Source organism: Sprattus sprattus, assembly GCF_963457725.1.
Source record: "Sprattus sprattus genome assembly, chromosome: 16".
Taxonomy (NCBI): Eukaryota; Metazoa; Chordata; class Actinopteri; order Clupeiformes; family Clupeidae; genus Sprattus; species Sprattus sprattus.
In genome coordinates, this window is record NC_137914.1 from 20,941,898 (window position 1) to 20,965,845 (window position 23,948).

A 23,948-nucleotide genomic window follows, 5' to 3' on the forward strand; every position below is an offset into this window, starting at 1 on the left:
ACTCTGGTAATGTATTCAGAGGACATGGGAAGGAATGAAAGCTGATAGTCAGCATGGTGAGCTGCAGAAGGGGGAAGGTGGAGTATTATCCCTCCAGTCATGGGGCAGGGGATGTGCTGAGTGCTGCTCTCTGAGTGCTGCTCTGCTCTGCCCTTGTCTGAAAGACTGAAATACTCCACATGTCAACACACCGTAAAGCCCCACTGCCACAGCACAGGCCACAGGGGTCACAAGCTCTCTGTTGTCCCTCCACACTGGAGCTTATTAACCTGCTGATGTTTGGATTGAGGATCATTCGTGAACGTTTCCAAGTCCAAAAGAGACAATCTGAGGGTGTATTGTGTGTGTGTGAGTGTGTGTGTGTGTGTGTGTGTGTGTGTGTGTGTTGGGTGTGTAAAGTATAAGAAAGCCATGCTTCATTTGCCTTACCATTCATCACCTTAAACAAGTCTGGCACCATCAGCAAGAAAACAACAATTGATCAGCGTTCCACTGTAGCTCCTGACCACAGACACAGTGTTTGGGCAGAGCTCACAGTATTTAGAGACTGCATCTAGAGAGGGATGTTTGGAACTCGATTTATGAAGTCCTCTCGTCACAGTCGATGTGACAGTCCACTGAGATAATGGCATGCTGCTTTCTGCTTGCCTGGCTAGCGGCCACATTGTTCCAGTTCATGGTGTACATTGTGCGCTTGTGTGTGGTTTGGTTTAATGATCCAGTCGGTCTCCAGAAGCCCGGGGAGAGCTGCCTGATGTCGTTAGGGTTACTGTGTTGGACGGGCCTGTCGTGACTTCTGTATGGCATGTGAATTGCATCTTACATCTGGATAGGAGTGTGTGCTTGTTTGTGTGTGTGGATGGCAGGGGCAGTGTGTGTATGAAGATGTATGTACAGGCATTTGTTTATGTGTTTATCTGTGTGTGTCGTTGTTGTTGTTGTTGTTGTTGTTGTGTGCGAGACAGTGAGTCCATTTACATGTCTGTCTATCATGAGAATGTGTGTAAGGTTGTTGGATGTGTTTTTGGTTTCTGTGCGTGTGTTTGTGAGTGTTAGTGAGTGTATGTTTGCTTGGATGTCTGAGTGTCTTTGCGTACACACACACACACACACACACACACAGTCACACACACATTCCTAGCCTGTTTGTCCCTCACCTGCTGCTGTGTAGGGCTTGGCCTGTGATCAGAAGGGCAGTGCAGCTGTGCTGATGGCATTCAGCACAATACCCTTCTGGCTTTTTCAGCCTGACCTGCAGGACAGGGTGACTTTAGCCAGCCTGGGTGCTGCTCAACAATAACAGAGTACATAACAGAGTACGCTAATGCAGAACAGTCTCTTATTTCAGCCGCAGATTTGTGTGTATTCATATGCTCAGTCAATGTAATATGTTTATGTGGGTTTATTTTAATATACACACACACAGTGATATAGTATAGTATAGATTTGAAATAGAGCTGGTCAGAAAGGGGGACTAGCATCCCAGTGCAAAGAGATGAAACTTTTTTTGGGATCTTTTGTGTTTTATGTTGAAGGGTGTGCCCACATTTTTGCCTGCAAATTGTACTGATGCTTTTGCTGAACTGCTGTCAGTTGTCCCCATTGATCGTTACGTTTTTCATTTTTTTTACCATAACATGGGATTTTAACATCCACATATGTGCACTCATTCTTACTGTGCCTTACTCTCTTTTACTACTTTATGTACTTAGTACTTCCTTTTTAATGATATAACATATCTTAATTGAACTGTTTCGATGATATTAATTTAACTGTTTCGATGATATACTGTATATATATATATATATATATATACAGCCGCGGAAAAAATTAAGAGACCACTTCAAAATTATCAGTTTCTCTGGTTTTACTATTTATTGGTATGTGTTAAAGTAAAATGTACATTTTTGTTTTATTCTATAACCTACTGGCAACATTCCTACCAAATTTCAAATAAAAATATTGTCATTTAGATCATTTATTTGCCTAAAAATGACAATAGGTCAAAATAGCAAAAAAGATGCAGTGTCTTCAGATCTCGAATAATGCAAAGAAAACAAGCTCATATTCATTTTTAAACTACACAATACTAATGCTTTAACTTAGGAAGAGTTCAGAAATCAATATTTGGTGGAATAATCTTGATTTAAAATCACAACTTTCATGTGTCTTGGCATGCTCTCCACCAGTCTTTCACATTGCCGTTGGGTGACTTTATGCTACTCCTGGCGCAAGAATTCAAGCAGCTCGGCTTCTTTTCATGGCTTGTGACCATCCATCTTCCTCTTGATCACATTTCAGAGGTTTTTTATGGGATTCAGGTCTCGAAATTGGGCTGGCCATGACAGGGTCCTGATCTGGTGGTACTGCATCCACACCTTTACTGGCCTGGCTGTGTGGCATGGAGCATTGCCCTGCTGGAAAAAACACTTCTCAGAGTTGGGGAACATTGTCAGAGCAAAAGGAAGCAAGTTTTTCTTCCGGGACAACGTTGTACTTTGCCTGGCTGAGGTTTGTAAAAGACCATAAGGATTGAACCAAAGCGGACTGGAGGGTCTTCTAGTTCGTCTTCTGTGATGAGTCCAATTTTCAGCTTTGCCCAACACATGGTTGTCTGATGGTTAGACGGAGACCTGGAGAGCTCTACAAGCCACAGAGTCTTGCGCCTACTGTGAAATTGGACTCATCAGAGAAGACGAACTAGACGACCCTCCAGTCCGCTTTGGTTCAATCTTTATGGTCTTTTACAAACCTTAGCCAGGCAAAGTACAACGTTGTCCTGGAAGAAAAACTTGCTTCCTTTTGCTCTGACAATGTTCCCCAACTCTGAGAAGTGTTTTTTCCAGCAGGGCAATGCTCCATGCCACACAGCCAGGCCAGTAAAGGTGTGGATGGAGTACCACCAGATCAGGACCCTGTCATGGCCAGCCCAATTTCGAGACCTGAATCCCATAAAAAATCTCTGAAATGTGATCAAGAGGAAGATGGATGGTCACAAGCCATGAAAAGAAGTCGAGCTGCTTGAATTCTTGCGCCAGGAGTAGCATAAAGTCACCCAACGGCAATGTGAAAGACTGGTGGAGAGCATGCCAAGGCACATGAAAGTTTTGATTTTAAATCAAGGTTATTCCACCAAATACTGATTTCTGAACTCTTCCTAAGTTAAAGCATTAGTATTGTGTAGTTTAAAAATGAATATGAGCTTGTTTTCTTTGCATTATTCGAGATCTGAAGACACTGCATCTTTTTTGCTATTTTGACCAATTGTCATTTTTCTGCAAATAAATGATCTAAATGACAATATTTGTATTTGAAATTTGGTAGGAATGTTGCCAGTAGGTTATAGAATAAAACAAAAATGCACATTTTACTTTAACACATACCAATAAATAGTAAAACCAGAGAAACTGATAATTTTGAAGTGGTCTCTTAATTTTTTCCGCGGCTGTATATTATTTATATAAAGCACATTGAATTGCCTCTGTGTATGAAATGTGCTGTATATAAACTTGCTAAATGGCACAGGCTGAGGCACCTGTCCCCAGCAGTGTACTAAAGAGGCCCCCCTCTGCTCTGCCCTGCTCTTCCCCACGTGCCCCCCCCTTCTCTCTCTCTATCCACTTCCTAGCCATGAAAGGCCAATTACCCTCTCCATCTACATCAAAGACCTTACAGGAGGCCCCAAATGCCATCATTAAAGTACAGGGCCGTAATTAGGGTAGACACCCAATCTGGGTAGGGTATAGTACAAGCCCTTATGAATTGCCTGTGTGTGTGTGTGTGTGTGTGTGTGTGTGTGTGTGTGTGTGTGTGTGTGTGTGTGTGTGTGTGTGCGTGTGTGCGTGCGTACGTGCGTGCGTGCGTGCGTGAGTGTGGATAGGGTTTGCCACACTATGAATTAATTAGCACAGAACTACATCGTCAGACTTTGTCATCAAACCAATTTGTCTCTATGAGTATGTGATGTGTTGAATTTGCAAAGGTTAATATTTGAATAGTAGGAACAGTTCAGTTCAAGACTCAAATGCATCGTACACATTGTTCATATGTTTGTAATAGTATAGTTTATCTTTATAATATTGTTTGTTATTGTTACAGTAACCATTTTTCTGGATCTTTAAAAAGCTGATATATTTCATTTTGCTGTATGTACTCCAGGTTCATGAAACCTTATCTGGAGTAACCCTACCCTGCAGGGGAGTTACTCAGAGTTTATAAGGTGTTCCCCGTAACGGCAGCGTCTTGAAGTCTAACACTGTCTGGTCTAGGTGCGACAGTATTTCGCACGCTCCATAATTAAAGAGGGCTAAAGACTTGGGTGACCTTTCCCTCTCTCCACTCCTCTCTCTCTCCCTCTCTCTGTCTCTCCTCAGTGGCTGGCTGCCTGCCCTGGAGCCTGGGGAGCGCGTGGAGCCGTAACAGACCTCCGCTGGAAAAGTGTTAAATATTCAGTGCAGTGCGGTGTACTACACAGGGGACAGGGCATTTCCATTTAGCCGATAACAACCAGAGACACTCGAGCCGCCGCATGTGCGTGGCCTTACCGGGACGCTGCACTCGCTTGCTCACTCAGTACGGACTGTCTTTTGTCGCGTTAAAATATTTCTTAATCTGCCCAGTTGTGTGGTGAAGTGTGTTACATAGACTATGAAAGCCGTTGCTGAGACTACAGAAGGTTGAGAGCCGTAGAGAAGAGGAGGGCTTCTGTGTGGACACTAGTCTGCTGGTCTAGCCAAGGCTAAGCTACTCCAAACCAATCAGCAGGTGGCCATTTCACCTTCACCCGCTGGTCAAAGGATCCCTTCTCCGTAACCCAAACCCAGGCCATTCACTTAAAAATTAATCACTGGTCCTCTAAGCCTGCACTCTTACTGATAATTTGATTTAAGTGGGTGAATACTGGAGGTTCTGCCCCCCCTTGACTTTGTGAAGAGGTGACATTGAGTTGGAGTGTGTTTACTATGTCTGATCAGGATTTACTGTGACTTTTTCCCCGGCTTGTTATGCCACTGACCTCACAATTACTAACACAATGTGAGAGACACCCTTGGAGAACTTCTTTTCTAAAGGTCCAGTCGTCCAGTTGTTGAATTAAAACATTTGTAATGTCCAGTTGTTGAATTAGTACATTTGTAATGTCCATTTGTTGAATTTAAAAGCATTTCTTGTCATGAAATGTAAATGTCAGAAATGCTCCTCTGAAGTACCTTTTATTATGGGTTGCTCTTGCATTTGTTTGAATTCCACACTCCATCTACTGCTCACACACTTGTACAGTTTCTCATGTTTGGCAGATGTTCTTTGGTTAGCACTGGAATGCATTCACCTTTAGCGTTGTCTTTAAGCTGCTTGGCAACTCTCTCTCACAGAGACCTTGCTCCTCTCTCTCTCTTTCTCAACTCGGCATCAGCTCCTGAAAAGCGAGGAGAAAATACACAGTCTGTTTTTCCCTTTTATTCTTCAAGGTTATGTGCCCACATGCCAATAAACATTGCGTTCCTTACCGATGAGAACTCGTGCTACCTTCTGCTGACTCTGCCTGACTCTTCTGTGCCGCGGTCCGTCTCTCTCGCTTCGGCTTTTGTGTGAGCACTGCCTTTATGAAAATGAAAAGAAATGTTTTCAGCATTCCAGCAGCCTTCACTTGGTCCCCAGAAATCCTCACAAAAAGAGCTGTTCCAGCATGTCAGGGTTAAACGCTAATTGCTCCATCTGTGTTGAAGAGAAGGGGGGGAAAAAAGTGAGGTCTTTTCAGAAAGAAAGGAGGCCTTCAGAGATATGGTTTGATGCTTTCCATTTCACCCCTGACATTTGGAAAAATACAGTAATTGTTGAGATTCGTAACCTTGGCGATGTGCTAACCTGACAGAATGTGAACAGGAGCCGTAACCGAGGTGGTGATTGGCCTTCTGAAGTCGCCACGGCAGCCACGCTGTATCCAGGCTGAGATTTCTCCTCTGTTCCTCAGCTCAACCCGGGGGCCGATGGCTCTGTTCACTCAGGCCACCTCTTGGCCGTGTGTCCAGGTTGACTGCCCTGCTGAGTCCCACACAGACCACATCTAACGCACGTGCACACAACACATCACATCTCATCAGTCTTTAAGACTGGCCTGTGGAAAAACATTTTACCGTCAGATCAACACTTTAAAACTTTGCAAGGTCTTATCTTTTGAGTAATATTGTGCTTGTTGTACCACTGCTCTGCATGTCATAAAGATTTTGGTTGATCGAACATGTTTGGTGGACTGTAGCTGCAATTAAATATATTAATTGAGATTTTGAGAGGGCAGGTTTTCTCCTTTGCTTATTTTGTTTTTGAACTAACACGTTACACTAACTGTCTTTCAGAAACCTCGGAAAATCAGGTTTAAGAGTGTCCTGCCTTGGATTAGGTATGTTTGACAACCATGATGTGTTCCTCATTGTTTTTAATCTGTCACCACAAGCATCATCCTTCCATTCTAACATTCATGTACATGTCTATTTCTCTCACAGGAACATGGGTAACCTTCGGGGGGCAAATCACAGACGAGGTAGGACAAAGACCTGTCTTCCCCCAACTCTTTTCCTCTAACCTGATCCTCTACACCTTGATATGTTGCCAATGCTCCTGGCAGACAGTCTGACCCAGGCAGCCACTGTGGTATGGTGTGGTGTGGTGTGAAGGACCCAGAGCTGTGCAGCCCCCTGTCTCTCCTCACCTAAATCCGCTCAATGGTGTTTTGAGCCCTCAACTTCGACTGCCAGGCAGCGGCTGCCTGGAAGGTGGTTCCGCCCCCAAAACTCTTATCCAATCAATGTGCTTCCCAACTCCAAACCTCTGGTTCCGCCCCCAAACCTCTGGTCCAATCCAAACACTTTGAGCCCCAATTCAAACTTTCTGTATAGTGCTCTCATTCCAGCTCCAACTTCATTCCACCTCTCAGCAACGAGTGAAAGCTCCAACTTTACAAAGGTATGTAGCTAATATATTTCTATTTTAAACATGAAATGGCTAATTGTGTTTGCTTTAGGGCTGTACATGTAAGATGGGCCAGCTAATGTTATGTTTAGCATGCAATATGTTAACCATATTTAAAGATAGATCGTGCTAATCTTAGCTGTGGTAATGTCTTTTCAACCTGCTAGCTAGCTCAATCTGGTTAAAACATTAGGTAACAGTAAGCCTACAAAGTAAGATTTATTACTGTAGATTAATCACTGTATAAAATGGGCCGGCTAATGTTATCTATACCATGCAATATGTTAACATAAAGATAGATTATGCTAATCTTAGCTGTGGTAATGTCATTTCAACCTGCTAGCTAGCTAAATCTAATTTTAGCTGTGGTAATGTTATTTCAACCTGCTAGCTAGCTAAATCTGGTTAAAACATTAGGTAACAGTAAGCCTATAAAGTAAGATTAATTACTGTAGATATGTATTTAAGTGATTAATTACTGTAGATATGTATTTTAGTGATTGTTAATGGTTAGTGGTTATCTTTCAAATGACGTTGAGCTGCTTTGGAATAAGGGTAACTCTCAGGCAGCCAATTGGTTTTAGATACCTGTGAGGCACTTGATGTTGAGACTGGTTGACTACCAGGCTGCTTACTAACACTGGGTAACTCTCAGGCAGCCAATTGGCTTTGGGTGCCTGTGAGGCACTCGATGTTGATACTGGTTGACTTCCAGGCTGCTTTGGAATAAGGGTAACTGTCAGGCAGCCAATTGGTTTTAGATACCTTTGAGGCACTTGTTGAGACTGGTTGACTTCCAGGCTGCTTACTAACACTGGGTAACTCTCAGGCAGCCAATTGGCTTTGGGTGCCTGTGAGGCACTCGATGTTGATACTGGTTGACTTCCAGGCTGCTTTGGAATAAGGGTAACTCTCAGGCAGCCATTGATTTTAAAGAAGTGGCCATGCTGCCTGCTCTAAACCCCACTATGGCCACAGGGAGAGCCACGGAGTTCAAGTAATTTGCAATATTCCACATCCTATATCTGGGCTCTGACAGGTATAATAGACATTATTTATCCTGAATTTATGTTTTTATCTTTTCCTCCAGACAACAGCTCCAGCACCTCGCCAACCAGGTGTGCTCAAATGAGGATTTTGGACTCCTTACACTCACCTTGGGACCAGGAATGGTAGAGGTGGTAGTTGACGTTTTTAAAAAGTGTGTTGACACACACATCGCAAACATTAACAATAAAAATAAAAAAATCTGTTGTTTGTTGTTGTTAATTAATAAAATAACTAGATGTTCTACATCACTGTGTATGTGTATTGAATTGGAAGTGTATTGAACTTGGCATCTTGATTTAACTAGTCTGATCATTTAGCTAGCTGGGCCTGAAATGAAATAAATAAATTTCAACACTTATTTCTACAGCTTCACATAAGGGTTTATTCCAGTAGAGTGTCACAAGTTAATGAAACCCCAACTTACATTAATTATTTAAAAAAAATGTATCATCAGAGGAAACACATGATGAATTGGAAGTGTATTGAACTTGGCATCTTGATTTAACTAGTCTAATCATTTAGCTAGCTGGGCCTGAAATGAAATAAATAAATTTCAACACTTATTTCTACAGCTTCACATAAGGGTTTATTCCAGTAGAGTGTCACAAGTTAATGAAACCCCAACTTACATTAATTATTTAAAAAAAATGTATCATCAGAGGACACACATGATGGAGGAGAGACATGACTGATGGGGTGTGACGTATTCTTTATTGAAAGGCCAAGGCCAAGTACAACACTCATACACACAGTAACCAAGTTGATACAGAATAATGTGAAAATGGTAAAAATCTAATTTCCTCAAAAAAATCCTCAGGAATATTCCCTTCAAGAATATCAAAGGATTGCTTGATTCTAGGGTCCCTTTCCTTCTTTAAGCCATCTTCGATTGACTTCAGCCAATTCTTCTCCATTGCCTGAAACGGGGAAAAAGTATGAAAACATAAGCCTATGACTCCCTGAGACACACATCCTAAACTATTTTATCTTGTGATGACCTGAACTGTAGGCTACATGGCCAGTGTTAAGTAGTCTAAAGCATAACGTTAATCCACCATGCCTAGATTCCTCTCCACTGGCTGTCACAAAGTCACCTGTATGAAGTCTATTAAAAAGCCTATTACAACAACTGGTGGCTGCCTCAGAGTTATCCTTATTCCAAAGCAGCCTGGAAGTCAACCAGTCTCAACATCGAGTGCCTCACAGGCACCCAAAGCCAATTGGCTGCCTGAGAGTTACCCAGTGTTAGTAAGCAGCCTGGAAGTCAACCAGTCTCAACAAGTGCCTCAAAGGTATCTAAAACCAATTGGCTGCCTGACAGTTACCCTTATTCCAAAGCAGCCTGGAAGTCAACCAGTATCAACATCGAGTGCCTCACAGGCACCCAAAGCCAATTGGCTGCCTGAGAGTTACCCAGTGTTAGTAAGCAGCCTGGTAGTCAACCAGTCTCAACATCAAGTGCCTCACAGGTATCTAAAACCAATTGGCTGCCTGAGAGTTACCCTTATTCCAAAGCAGCTCAACGTCATTTGAAAGATAACCACTAACCATTAACAATCACTAAAATACATATCTACAGTAATTAATCACTTAAATACATATCTACAGTAATTAATCTTACTTTATAGGCTTACTGTTACCTAATGTTTTAACCAGATTTAGCTAGCTAGCAGGTTGAAATAACATTACCACAGCTAAAATTAGATTTAGCTAGCTAGCAGGTTGAAATGACATTACCACAGCTAAGATTAGCATAATCTATCTTTATGTTAACATATTGCATGGTAAAGATAACATTAGCCGGCCCATTTTATACAGTGATTAATCTACAGTAATACATTTTACTTTGTAGGCTTACTGTTACCTAATGTTTTAACCAGATTGAGCTAGCTAGCAGGTTGAAAAGACATTACCACAGCTAAGATTAGCACGATCTATCTTTAAATATGGTTAACATATTGCATGCTAAACATAACATTAGCTGGCCCATCTTACATGTACAGCCCTGAAGCAAACACAATTAGCCATTTCATGTTTAAAATAGAAATATATTAGCTACATACCTTTGTAAAGTTGGAGCTTTCACTCGTTGCTGAGAGGTAGAATGAAGTTGGAGCTGGAATGAGAGCACTATACAGAAAGTTTGAATTTGGGCTCAAAGTGTTTGGATTGGACCAGAGGTTTGGGGGCGGAACCAGAGGTTTGGAGGTGGGAAGCACATTGATTGGATAATAGTTTTGGGGGCGGAACCACCTTCCAGGCAGCCGCTGCCTGGCAGTCAAAGTTGAGGGCTCAAAACACCATTGAGCCCTAAATCCCTTCCCTACTTACCTGCCAGTGTTTTCTCTGCTAACCACACACACCTTTATCGTCTTTGTCTCTCTCTCTCTTTCTCTCTGTGTCACTTTCTGTCTCTCTCACATGCAAACACCTTACCTCCTCTTATTTTTCCCTGTCCCTGTTCTCTCGATCTGTCTGTCTCACATATATACGCACACACACACACACACACACACACCTCTCTCTCTCTCTCTCTCTCTCTCTCTCTCTCTCTCTCTCTCTCTCTCTCTCTGTCTTCCTCAGATGGCGGAGCAGGTGATGACTTTGGCGTATGAGAATGGGATCAATTTGTTTGACACGGCTGAAGTCTACGCTGCTGGGAAGTGAGTTCTCTTCGTCTCTCTCTCTGTCTCTCTCTCTCTTTTTCTCACTCACTTTCTCTCCTATCACCGATCTTTATCACTCTCCTGGTTCACTTCTTCCCTCCCCGTGTGATTATGGTTGAGGCGGTACCAGAGTGAAGAAGTGTGGAGAATGGACACACACACACACACACGCACACGTACACGCACACACGCACACACAGACAGACCTCTGTAATTTGGCAGGTTTGAAAAAGCTATGGCTGCGGTAGTTTTCCTTTGAAGCTGCAAACTGATCCGTCCTTTATAATGTGTAAAAGCCAAGAACATGAGTAAACCTCAGGACTATGTCTGAAAATCAGAAATGATTCAATGTGATATTGTTGAAGATACTCAGTCTAAATAGCATGTTTATATGTATGTGATAACAGATAAACCCAACCTTTATTTATCTCTATATCATCTATGCAATATATTTCTGCATCCAACATAGAATTATACATGAAAATGTAGTTTGTTGAGGCATGACTTAATGTAAGTCCCACAGAAATAACATATAGGTTTTGGTGTGTCATTTTCCTTGGGCGCTTTCTCATGACCATTCACACTGGTGTCCTGTGAGGATGTACTGCATGTAATGGCATGAAGTTTTCAATAATGGGTTTTTGGAAACTATTTATAATGGGAGTCAGCCTGTTCCATCAAAATGAGTCCAATCCAACAATTTACTGTTTCTGAAAGCCGTTTTAAGAATCGCTGTCCAAAGCCATTTTTCACTCAGGGCACACAAGTGAATGGAAAAAGAGGGGTATGGAACTGGACTTAAAGAGAGACAGTCATTGCATGAGGTTGGCCATTGTTCAAAAACTGTCATGGGCTTTGGTACACAACCCTTAACTCTGTGAGTGGATAACAGACCCTGGATCAGAAGCAAGGACAGTGCCTGGTCTTCAACTCGCAAAGCTTAGATCATGGTTTGCTTTAGAGGAAGCACCTGGCTGAAACTAACTCATATGCCACTGTGCGGTTGTCATGTGGAGGCCCAGTCCAGTCAAACGTGGCGTAGATGCAGGGGTAAGCCAATCCGGCGGGTGACCAGGTTAAACACACACAGCTCCGGTCTCCGCTCGGAGAGACGCACACACACACACACACACACACACACTGAGAAACTGACCGATCTGCTCCAGCAGGTTGACAGCTCAATCAGGCGAGGAGCCGTAATGCTGCCATCACTGCCTGACAGATCAACGGCAGCTTCATTTCACCATTCATTATATCTCTATATATCATACGCCATAATGTATATACATTATAGACAGTAACTCTTCATTGACACTGTTCCTCAGTGTAGCAAAGAAGATTCAGTGTCCAGAAACGGGCAATGTAAATTAGATACAGCTTCTAAAATCCTTTGCTATCTATATGTTTTGTGGAAGATTTAATATGTTTTTGTGTTAGCTGCATACCGGTAGTGATTCAAAATATACAGTATTATGCTAATTGTCATGATGCCTTCATCGCACATCAGTGCATCTCCTCTCTGACACTGTAGCTCAGAGTAGTATCCGCAGAAATGTACAACAACAGATATAACCTCATTAAAAGTCTTTGTTCACTGCCTTATATATTGTGTGGGAGATGGCTATTTTGTATTACTGTGTATAGCTACCATACATACAAAGCGGTTTATGATGATGCCAGTAGTACACATAAGTATTTTTTCTCTAACACTCAATGTAGCAGAGCATATTCAATTATGTTTAGGAATGGTTAACAACAAATCTAGCCTACACTCCTGAGTCATCAGTCTATTTAAGGTATTTCATGGCTACTGTCTTGTGACTGCATACTTATCGGACAGAAACAGTATCATGGTGCTTAACAGTATGTGGGGAAATATGAAAGGCCGCGGTGGGGTGCTGTTTTGCCTGGGCGGCCTCGTCTTCTCTGGATTTGAGCAGTAAAAAGCTGTCACATCGAGTCATGTTCTCTTTAAAGGAATGATGAAAACCATTCATGAAGAACACATCGGCCCAGAGGGCGGAGATGTAACATCTGTCATTAGATGCTCTTCCTCCCCCCCCCCCTCCTCGTCCTCATCCTCTTTTTTAGCTGCTTAAGAGGTGCCCTTGGCTACGTTTGGTTAAAGAAAGCCTTCTCTGTCTCTGGTGCTGTTTGTCATATCACGGCAAACTTCCTGTTTCATTAGTTGAACGCACAAAGACAATGAGGGAATCCCTGAGTACCCTCCTGTTTGGAGTGGAGGAGAGGAAACAGAATTCACAGAAGATTCACTGTTGGATTCACCGTTAGATTCACCGTTAGATTCACCGTTAGCACAGAGAGCAGACAGCACTGTGCTGGGAGTGCTCCTGTGTGTGGTGGGTGGGTGGGTTGGTGGGCGGCGCAGGGTGTCTCAGGGCTCTGCCGTTAATCGTTCTCTTCTCTCATGCTTTCTTCTAGAGCCGAGATGGTGTTGGGTAGTATCATCAAGAAGAAAGGATGGAGGTAGAGAATACTTTCAGTTTTTTTTTTGTATCTTTGTATCTTTTTCCTTTCTATCTTTCATCCATTTCCCTCCTTTTTTCTTTCTACTAGTGAAATTCTGCCTGTCTTTTTTTCCTGCCTCTCTTTCTCGAAGGGAACAAACAAGCCTCGTTCCTGATGTTCACTATCACAGCCAATGAATGAAAAGTGCATATTTTTTTGTATGAAAACACACACACACTCTCCCTCACACACTCCCGTTGGTTTATGAATGGTGTGGTGCACACAGCACTTACCTGCAGGCCCCCCAGCCTGCACTCAGCGCACCAGTCACAGCGCATCAGCACTCAACCGCACTCCCTACACACCCACACCCACACACACACAAAAACACAAACACCAACACACACACACACACACACACACACACACACACACAAAAACACACACTCACACACACAAACACACATTCCTACACACACACACACACACACACACACTTACACACAAACTCTTACACACACACACAGATACACACAAAAACACACACACACGCACACAAACACACACACACACTCACACACAAACTCACACACACACACACACACACACACACACAAACACACACACTCTCACACACACACACAAACACACACTCTCTCACACACACACTCACACACACACACACACACACACACACACACACACAAACACACACACTCTCTCACCCACACACACACACACACACATACACTTCTTCTTTTTCTCCCTTCCACCTCCACTTCCGCAAATTGAGCCTTCTAAATTTGATGCCCCCCCCCCCCCCCCCCCCCCCCCACTGTTCTCACAGCGGATTACTTGTGTTCACGCAGCACACACTTTTCTGCTCTCCATCCATCTCTCTACACAGTGTAGTGTAGTGTCTGTCTCTGGTTTGCCCTCTCCTGACACTATGAGGGAAGCTGTGGGTGGTGAGAGCTCAAGCCAAAAGCTGGGCTGTAGTTTTTCACACCGCACATGAAGTTCTGTGGACTAGACCTGAAGCCAGTTATTCAGTGTAACACAGCCTTAAGCCCCGTGCACACAAAGTCCAGTTTGCCTGAACCCGGAGAGAAACCTCTCTGAATGTTACGTTAGCTTTAGTCCTGTCAGACAACGATAGCGATAGCTACTAGACAGCGTTAACGTTACTTCAAAGCCCTCAACAATAGCCTACATTTGTTAGTAATAAAACCATGAAATTGGAAGCATTTGTAAACCATGAAACATTCAGGATACACACCACTTGCATTGTGGTCCCTCTTGCTCAAGCTCAGCATCTCCATAAAGCACAGACATTTAAACAACTCAAGACGTGTCATGTTGCACATTGCTTTGTTGCACTGTTCTAAACTCTTTATTATCAATACAAAATAGAATAATTTTTCGACCTACAGTCTGCTCTATACACTGATTTTAATAAGCACCATAATATGTTACTGTGCAGATTTTGTAGACTGTGCGGCTAGGCTAAATGGTGCTAGTTGGATCTTGACTACAGTCTTCTGTCACTTTTTTAGCGTGCTCCTGTCTTCTTCTCCGTTACTAAGTTGTCTGTAGCACCGTTAAAGCGCCAAGAACAGGTGTGGGGTACTACAGCGGATTCAATCCGATCCGCTGGGTTAATGTGCATGCAAATTTCTCTTGACCCGGGTCCGTCTACACGCGATTAAAGATTGGATCCGTGTGAAAAATGAATCCGGGTTCAGGCAAACTAGACTCCGTCTGCACAGGGCCTTAGTCACATGTGGATGGCTGTTGAATGTCAACTGAATTTGCTCTTCATTCACTTACGCACCTTATCCACACCTTTAACATCAACAACTGAAACATGTTGAAAGCAGCTGTTACTGACCAATATAGTCTTTGAATGCATTTGATGCCTATATGTGTTACTTGTAAAGATAATGAAGGTTTACTGCTGTAGACTGTAAGTTTGTCATTGCAGCTGTCACTCACATCTCTGTGCTTTTCCTGTCTCTTCACAGGCGTTCCACTCTGGTCATCACCACCAAAATCTACTGGGGCGGAAAGTATGTGCGCCCAAAGTGTTCCAGTGCGACTCTGCAGCAATGATGTAGCCTCTCAAAGGCTGAGGCTCTCAACTCAAACTCAAACCCGTTTTAGGGGTGCATTAAAGTTTCAGCTCAATTCAGAAAATGATCATCTTCCTCAGGGCCGACTTTAGAATTCAGCAGCAGCCACACCCAGGCAATGAGACACGCCATTGCAGAAAGATCAGTCTTTACTCACTGCTCTGTGCTTGTATTACTGTGATTTGAACCAGGCAATGAGACACGCCATCGCAGAAAGATCAGTCTTTTCTCACTGCTCTGTGCTTTGTTTTCAGCACGTTTGCACTCTTACCCTCTGTGTTGTGTTGTGTTTGGCAGGGCGGAAACAGAGCGGGGACTGTCAAGAAAACACATAATAGAAGGTGCAGTGAGTCCTTAGTCAAATGTTCTGCTGCACACTAAATTATGCATGCTGACTACTGACTTATATTCATGACATCATTGTTTACTTTTTAAAAGAAGTTAGGCTACTTTTGCCACAAGTAAAAATCTAGAATAGGAATATTTCAGTAAGGAATAGCTTTAATGATTTATTTTAAAGGAATGGGAAGCTTACTTTGCTAGTTGCTTGCCGAAAACACTGCCCTGTACAGTGAATACGGTAATACAGCGTTATAGAAGCTTTCTGTGGTTTTAAACTCTCCACCAGGTCTACGAGCATCCCTGGAGCGTCTACAGTTAGAATATGTGGATGTTGTGTTTGCAAACAGACCAGACCCCAACACGCCAATGGAAGGTAGGTGCTCTTGTTCGAATCTCTGTATCTGACTGGGGAATGTTTGTTGTTTGCCGAGATCTGGTGAAGCTCAGTGTCCCGCATTGGTCGTAACCGCTAACCAGCATGGCTGGCCCTGGGCCTTTGCTGATAAGACTGTAACGCTTGGATGTGCTTCACGGATGCATGGTGGTATTGTTGCTGTTGTCATGCTGATTGGCAGATAGTGGCACACCTTGGCGTCTCATCGCTCGTTCGCCGACTCCCAAGATAGTAGCGGTAGCAGGAGCCAGTTAGCTGCAGCTAGGGGGCCCCAAGGCGAGGCATAGTCACCGTATCCTCACAGTGCAGTGCTTTGTGTATAGCATGTTTCACTTGGCGATGGCCGCTTGGCTGGGACACGGGCGCTTACCCAAGGTGGTTTAGATGAAGTTGCAGGAACATTGTGTCTCGTCAGAAATGCTGAGTGTCTAAAGCAGATGCAAAGTGCATGCTAAGCTTAACGGTAGCAAAGGTCGAGTAGAGTCACATCCCAATCACATCAAAGCGTCTTTTTCAGTCTATTTCAGTCTGCAAAGTCATCTTGTTTTATTCTCAGTGTGAGTTTGCAGCTTAACAAGTCAAGAGAGACTGAGCATGTTTACCTGCAGTATGACACATTTCTTTCAGCTGCAGGGCTTGGAGGTACTGAAACGTATACTGTATGTGCTGAAGAGAATGTGCTGCTGCTGCTCTTGTATTGTAAGGTTGAGTCTTGCATAAAGGCTTGGAGTTGAGATTCTGTTCTGCACAAGTACTGCTACTGCTGCTCACAGACATGTCATTTCATTCACATAACGCTCAACTGTTTTCACAATCTTTTTTTCTTTTGTTTATTTTTATTTGTCTTTTTTGTTTGTTGTTTTTACTTGTCACCAGGAGATCCATTTAACACCTCAAAATCAAGAACATTCATCATAGAAGGTACAAAGTACCCTCAGTATGAGGCTTGACCATATCTCCCTTTAGAAGCATTTTATGGATAATGGATATGTATCCCCTCTTTCTGGAAGCCATAAAATGCTGCAGAATTCTAGAATGATCCGTGATAGTTGGTATGCTGCAGATTGATTGACCATCTGGTGCCATCTTGCAAGTAAAATATGGAGAAGGTCGTTGCATCTTACTGACTTCCCCTGCACTTTGTTTCCTTTCAGTTTGAAGTTATTCTCCTCTCCTGGACTATCTCCTACCGATTTTAATTTTCTTTGAAGCAGTTTGAGATTTATTTGGAAAACTGTACCTGTAAGAGCAGAGTTAAAGCATAGCATATATCCATACCCAACAGTTGAGTGATATATATCAATAGCATGCTACACACACACACACACACACACAGATACACAGACACACGCAAACACATGCACACTTCATATACCCGCATTGATAGAGTCCATATACACACAAACACATGTCTAGAAATACACAGACATGCCACACAAGAATGTATATGTCTGTAAACACGATCATGACCATAACACGGTGTATTATTTACTGTTCCTCTAAGCTGGTCCTCTTCCTAAACTTCCATTTTTTTGCAAGATGAATGCTGTGAATTCCTTTCCCATGAATTTTGTGATTTTGGTTGTTTTGCATGTACATGTAGCTTGCTAGTGTGTTAGTTGTTTTCAGTATTCTCATTGGTTACACCTGGTCTTTAATGCCTTCATTATGTCTGCTCGTGTAGTGGTTACTGGAAAGCATGATTTGATGTGTGTGAAAAGTTGTTCACAAACCTTGATGTGAAAGATTTAGCATATTATGTACATATTAATGTATTATGATGTTGAATGAGTCATCAGTACACTGCTAGATTCTCAAATTGAAGGTTTGTGAATGCTTCAAATCTCTCTGTTTATCATTTACTGTCCGCTTTTTGTTGCCGCTCTTTCATTTCATCTCTAAAAGCATAGAAGAAAAGCATTGAAACATTAAATGAGTGGACTGAATGTTGTACAATTATAATAGCTGATGTAACAATCACCCATGGCTCCTTAGTCCTGTGTCTCTAAATAACACACACACAGTGGGCCTGCTTAATGATGTTCATTTCTAAATGGCTGTCCTCAGTAGCTCCACACACACACGGAGGGAGATTCCCTCTAATCAGTGGATGCTAATGCGAGCCTCCATGTCAGAGATGTTCTGCCACAGGATCCCGCCTGAAATCTCCCCCTCCCCTGCACCACCAAATAGTTCTTACAAATATGTGTAAAAAGCTTGGGGCCCATTTTTTATGTGTTCTGTCACATTGTATAAAAATCTGTTTGTTAAATGGCCTTTTGGGCTCCGAGCTCTTTCCTCAGATCAGAGCGTGTGTTCACACTCTCCCACTCTGTCACTTTCCCCTTCTCTCCCTCCTTTGGCTTTTCTCTTCTCCACATGAGACATGGTTTCTCGTACGCTGTTATCATTCCTACATTCCATTTCAAGGACAATTATCTCCGGCTTCTTCTCAGAGCTCTCCCTCCCTCTTCCAATTCCGGAATGTTCTCTTGTATTGAGTGTTCTCCCCCTCCTCTCTTATTTTGATGTCCTCCAATTCCGAAATGTTCTTTTCTTGTCCTTTTTTTTGATTGGCAGAGACCGTGCGGGCAATGACCCATGTAATCAACCAGGGAATGGCCATGTATTGGGGCACCTCACGATGGAGCTCCATGGAGATCATGGTAGGTCCTGCAAACACAAGCTATCCCATTTCACCGTCAGAGCTGAGGGTAGGGGGCCGGATTGCATAAACAGCAAACTACAAGCCACTACACAAGTACTATCCCAGAGGCGCACATTTGTAGGGCGATACGGTGATGAGAGTTGAAGCAGGGGTCACATGCAGTCCCCTGGAGCAATCTGTGGGTTAAGTGGCTCGCTGAGAACCGTGGTAACACTGGGAGGCTGGCCTAGTCATTCTCATTTTGCCACAGCAAAACAAATAAATGAGCTGTGCAGTGTCAAATCAGAACTATGATTCACTTTTTCTTGTTCGCCTGAACCCTCATTCACAGTAATACCTCATCCTTCCCCTGAAGGACCATATTTCTTTGTTTGTTTCACATACACACAATGCTAGCTGTTTAGTATCTGATGGATAGCAACCCGCTGCTGTTGGCCCAGTTCACATTATGTCCATGTCATGCAGGTGAAAGTGTTATAAATGGTGGCTAGTGTTTCAGCTCATTTCAGCCAATTTCACTGGTGTGTTATGTTGACTGATTTTGGTTGTGTGGTTGCATAAAGTGAAGTCTCTGCTAGTTGTACGGTAATGTTATGTGTCTTTGTGCTGTCTGGCCCACAGGAAGCATACTCAGTAAAGTCCTCTGCTAAGTGTACTGTAAAGTACTGTTGTGTCTGTATGCTGTCTGGCCCAGAGGAAGCATACTCAGCGAAGTCCTCTGCTAAGTGTACTGTAATGTAATGCAATGTGTCTGTGCGCTGTCTGGTCCACAGGAAGCATACTCAGTGGCGCGGCAGTTCAACCTCATCCCTCCGATCTGTGAGCAGGCAGAGTACCACATGTTCCAGAGAGAGAAGGTGGAGGTGCAGCTGCCTGAGCTCTTCCACAAAATAGGTGTGTATGTCTGTCTGTTTCTCTGTCTGTGTGTGACCATGACTTGTGTGTATTATCTTTGTCTATGTGCATCAGTGGGGAGTCTGTCTCCAAACTCTTATGCTGTGTATGACTGTGCATGTGTTAATCTGTGTTTGTGAGTGTGTATGAATCTAGTATATGGATGTTTGCACATTTGGGGAAGTGACTCTTCACTACATGTTCTGGACAGTTTATGGTACTAACTAGCGTAAGTTTTGAAGCCAAAGAAAACAAATTGCAGACAGACAGACTGCTTAACGTCCTCAAATTCATCTCTGTCTCTTTCTCTCTCTGTGAGTTGTGTGTGTATATGTGTGTGTATGTATGTATTTGTGTCTGTTAGTGTGGGTGCTAGTGTATGTGTGTGTGAGTGCTGGTGTGTGTGTTCATCTCTGAGTGTGTTTGTGTCTTTGTGCATCTGCTAATTTGTAGCTGTGCCTCAGAGCGTAGAGCAGCAGGTTGCGTGGAACATCTGACTACAGGTGGAGTGCACTGCTGCTCACTCTCTCGCTCCTCTCCTCCTCCCTCTCTCTCGCTCCTCTCCCCCTCCCTCTCTCCTTTCTCTCTGTCCTCCCCCCCTCTCTCTCCTCTGTCTCCCCCTCCCTCTTCTCTCTCTCCTCCACCCTCCTCTCCTCTCCTCTCCTCTTCCTTCTCCTCTCATCTACCCTCTCCTCTTCTCTCTCCGTTTCCCCTCTCCTCTCTCCTCTCTCTCTCCTCCGCTCCTCTCTCAGGTGTGGGGGCGATGACATGGTCCCCATTGGCTTGTGGGATCATCTCAGGGAAATATGACAGCGGTGTGCCCGCCTACTCCCGTGCCTCTCTAAAGGTACCCGTTCTGTGCTGCGTCCCGTGCACCTGGCCCTGTCCTGCCTTGCCAGTCTGTGTCATCACTGTGTGTTTGTGTGTGTGTGTGTGTGTGTGTGGCACTGTGGGTAATGTTGTTGGTGATCAGGTTCTCACGTCTGTCCCTGTAGAGTTTGGTCTGGTAAAGCATGCAGTTCACTGCTTTCAAAATGTTGTGTATGTGTTTGGATTTGTAATAGTATATGATCATACTCACACACACATACATTTAACACATACACGTGCACACACACACACACACACACACATATGTTCATGTTATTGTGCTCTCTGTGCTTTGACTGGCATGTCACCCTACGGTATGTGTTTGAGTTTTGTTTTGGCCCTTTCCCCCATCATAGGACACTAGGCATGGAGCTCATTCTCTCCACTGCTGGTAGACAACTCCCTCAAACCCCTCACTTGCATGGGGTAGCACTAACCTCCCTCCGAGACCCCAGTCTTCAGAATGAGGTCCTGTCAGTGTCTGTGTCAGTGGTTTTAATCAGCGGAACTATACCTCGACCCCCCCCCCCCCCCCCCCCCCCCCCCACTACAGAACCCCCCCTTCCCCCCTACCACTGCTGAGATGCTTGTGTGTGTGTGGTAGTCAGGCCTATGTGGTTTCCCACTACTACAGTAAAATGCTTTGTTATGTGTGGAATGCAAAACTACACCTGCTCATTGTGTTCACTCCGGAAAGCAAGCCATGACATTTGTGTTGGTTGGTGGGGTGGAACTCAAGTGTTGACCTCCGCGGGGCACTGCTCCTCTGGGCATGAGGCAGGCGGTGTTTGTGAGCAGGTGTTGCTGTGTGTCGACAGGGCTACCAGTGGTTGAAGGACAAGATCCTGAGTGAGGAGGGCCGGCGCCAGCAGGCGAAGCTGAAAGAGCTGCAGGCCATCGCCGAGCGACTCGGCTGCACCCTGCCGCAGCTCGCCATCGGTAAAACTAACCAAACCAGACTGAGCGTCTTCCCCACTGCTGCTCTCTCTTTTTCTGTCTGTCTGTCTGTCCGCCTGCCTGGAGCTCAGGACTACGTTCCCACAAAAGCATTGTTGAGCAGCTTCCGTGGTAACTGTGAGGGATAGAGAGATAGTGTTAAAAGAGAAAGTCTCTCTATCATTAACCATGGTAGTGGTTCAACATCGCTTTTGGGAAATGTACCCCAGGACGGCGTGCCATGCCCACGTCTCGTCCCTGCTCCCCTGTCCACCTTATCCGCCTTTGACTCTCACCTCGTTTGTGTGATTTTTACTCTCCCCTCTCTTGCCGTATGCCGCGTGGGAGTCAGGCCGTCACCCTGAGACATGTTGACTAGAGCGGAGGCTCGACTGATGGGATCTCTCGGACAGGCGTATAATCAAAGAGAAATGTAACACCATTGGCTCCCATGGAGCCACCAGCTAGAGAGAGAGAGAGAGAGGTGGAGAGAAATTGTGATTCCGAAAATGAGCTTCTGGCTGGAGTTTAGAAGGAACATTATTCATCGCAGGCAACAGAATGCTTTTATTTTCAAAGTCATCAATCCTGGTGGAAAGAAGCAGCTACCTGGAGACAAATCTCCAGCTGTAAACGAAAGGAGAGAATATTTATAGATGTGTTGTTTTCATGGGTGTAGTGTTGCATCAGGTAGGAGCTTGCGTGAAATATAAGCTGCAACTCTTGCGGTGGAAAGAATCCAGAAGAATATTTACACAGTTGTTAAGACCTGAGGCTTGAGGATTTACTGCTGTAACAGAATCTGGATCCAACAACACATCGTACCAAGTGGTTTGGTCCAATTCAGAAGCACAGATGAACCTTTATATGCTCTGTGCAATCTCCAAAAGGCCACTTTCAGCCCAGGCAATCTACCCTGCTTGATATAAGCTCCATCTCCAACAGTTATTCCTCTCATCAGGTGATAATGCACTAATAGTTCCATAGATCCATTCCAAAGATCTGTCTTACAACCCAACACACAAACACACATTCACCGAACCAAGCTCTCAGGCATCGAACTTGTAAATAGATTTATTTAACTGCAGCAGCTTATCTGACTAACACGTTTGTCCTAGATAGCCAGAAGTGATGAAGATGACGTATCTTCATCATCATACGCTGTGGCTCTCTCCATTAGCCTGCTGCCAGCTGGAGCCTTTGGACATGGTGCCAGGAGGGAGAGGGAGAGAAACCTGTTAGGGTTTATTTTTACTGCTGAACGGTGTCTGCTCTTGGGAGAGGTCCACTCTTTGGATGCACACACACACACACACACACAGACAGACACAGACAGACAGACAGACACAGACAGACAGACAGACAGACAGACAGACAGACAGACAGACAGACAGACAGACAGACAGACAAACGCACACGCACACACACACACACACACACACACACACACACACACACACTTAAACACACACACTCGGTTCCCACCTACGTTCAGCTGACGAGGTCTAAACTTAGACAGTGTCCGTTTCTCTTTATTGTCTTTATGCCTGCTCAGGCTGTTGGTATTTGTTTGTTTAGAGTTTGCTAAAGTCATGAGTGTATACTGCATCTTTTATTCTTATTATAATAATATATAATATATTACATTTTAATATCATGAGTATACTACAGGATGATTCTCATTCTAATTATATATCATTAATTATTATTATTTATAAAGGGATAGTATGTATGATTGTCTTGCCTACTTTAAACTAGCCTGATTAGGTACTGATTTTGCTGTGGCTGAGTGCACACAAACCAACTCTCGTCTCATTCTCTCTCAGTCTTTCCTCCTCCACTTTTTCCCTCTTTCTTTTCCCTCTCTCCTTCACTTTCTCTCTCTCTCTCATCCTAAGTCATTCCTTCTTTTCCGTCTCTCCTTCACTTTCTCTCTCTCTCTCTCTCTCGTCTCAGCAGTAGCCTTTTCCGATGCACAAACGTCCTCATCAGTCCTGACACGCTGATTGGTTCCATGGGTGGAAAATATGTGTCCAAATCCACATCAGCTCATATCCCATCCCAGCACGCTGTCTTCTTTTGAGATCATACAGCACAGTTTGTCCTCTTAAAGACCCTATAGGCCTGAGCAATGCTAGCAGTTCTTGCCAGTCTCCACCAGTCTTAGCAAGTGGAGCTGTCCAACCCCCACGTCTGTGTGTCTTGACAGCTTCACTGGACTGAAATAATTTATTGGTGATTGTTGAGCCCTGGCGAGTCCCATACATATGTATTTTTCTCCAAACATCTACACTAGTGATCGCAAATCAGAAGAGACGGGCTGAAAGTAGTCTTCAGTAGCTTTATTGGTTGTGCTCGGATGGCCCGTGGCAACGTGTGTGTGGTTCTGTTTACTGGATGTTTGGGTGTGTTTCCCAGCGTGGTGTTTGTTGTTGACTGGATGTTTGGGTGTGTTCCCCAGCATGGTGTTTGCGGAACGAAGGGGTGAGTTCAGTGCTGCTGGGGGTGTCCAGCACCGACCAGCTGATGGAGAACATCGGGGCAATCCAGGTGAGCAGCCCCTA

General features: G+C 44.0%; 1 protein-coding gene across 5 annotated transcripts in view; it reads left to right on the forward strand.

The window, feature by feature from the left end:
• The window catches only part of kcnab2b (potassium voltage-gated channel subfamily A regulatory beta subunit 2b), a 73,454-nt gene that overhangs the window by 45,128 nt on the left and 4,378 nt on the right, over positions 1–23,948 (forward strand). For 3 of the 5 annotated variants that reach the window (XM_080853515.1, XM_080853512.1, XM_080853514.1), the window contains 12 exons: positions 6,351–6,394; positions 6,498–6,535; positions 10,597–10,676; positions 13,122–13,166; positions 15,173–15,217; positions 15,578–15,621; positions 15,909–15,995; positions 18,597–18,682; positions 19,458–19,578; positions 20,331–20,425; positions 21,267–21,387; positions 23,846–23,934. In XM_080853515.1, coding sequence (XP_080709641.1) covers positions 6,351–6,394; positions 6,498–6,535; positions 10,597–10,676; positions 13,122–13,166; positions 15,173–15,217; positions 15,578–15,621; positions 15,909–15,995; positions 18,597–18,682; positions 19,458–19,578; positions 20,331–20,425; positions 21,267–21,387; positions 23,846–23,934 — 895 coding nt within the window. Of the gene's footprint in view, positions 1–6,350; positions 6,395–6,497; positions 6,536–10,596; positions 10,677–13,121; positions 13,167–15,172; positions 15,218–15,577; positions 15,622–15,908; positions 15,996–16,892; positions 16,938–18,596; positions 18,683–19,457; positions 19,579–20,330; positions 20,426–21,266; positions 21,388–23,845; positions 23,935–23,948 lie in introns of all 5 variants that reach the window. The other 2 variants (XM_080853511.1, XM_080853513.1) reach the window with 1 other exon arrangement.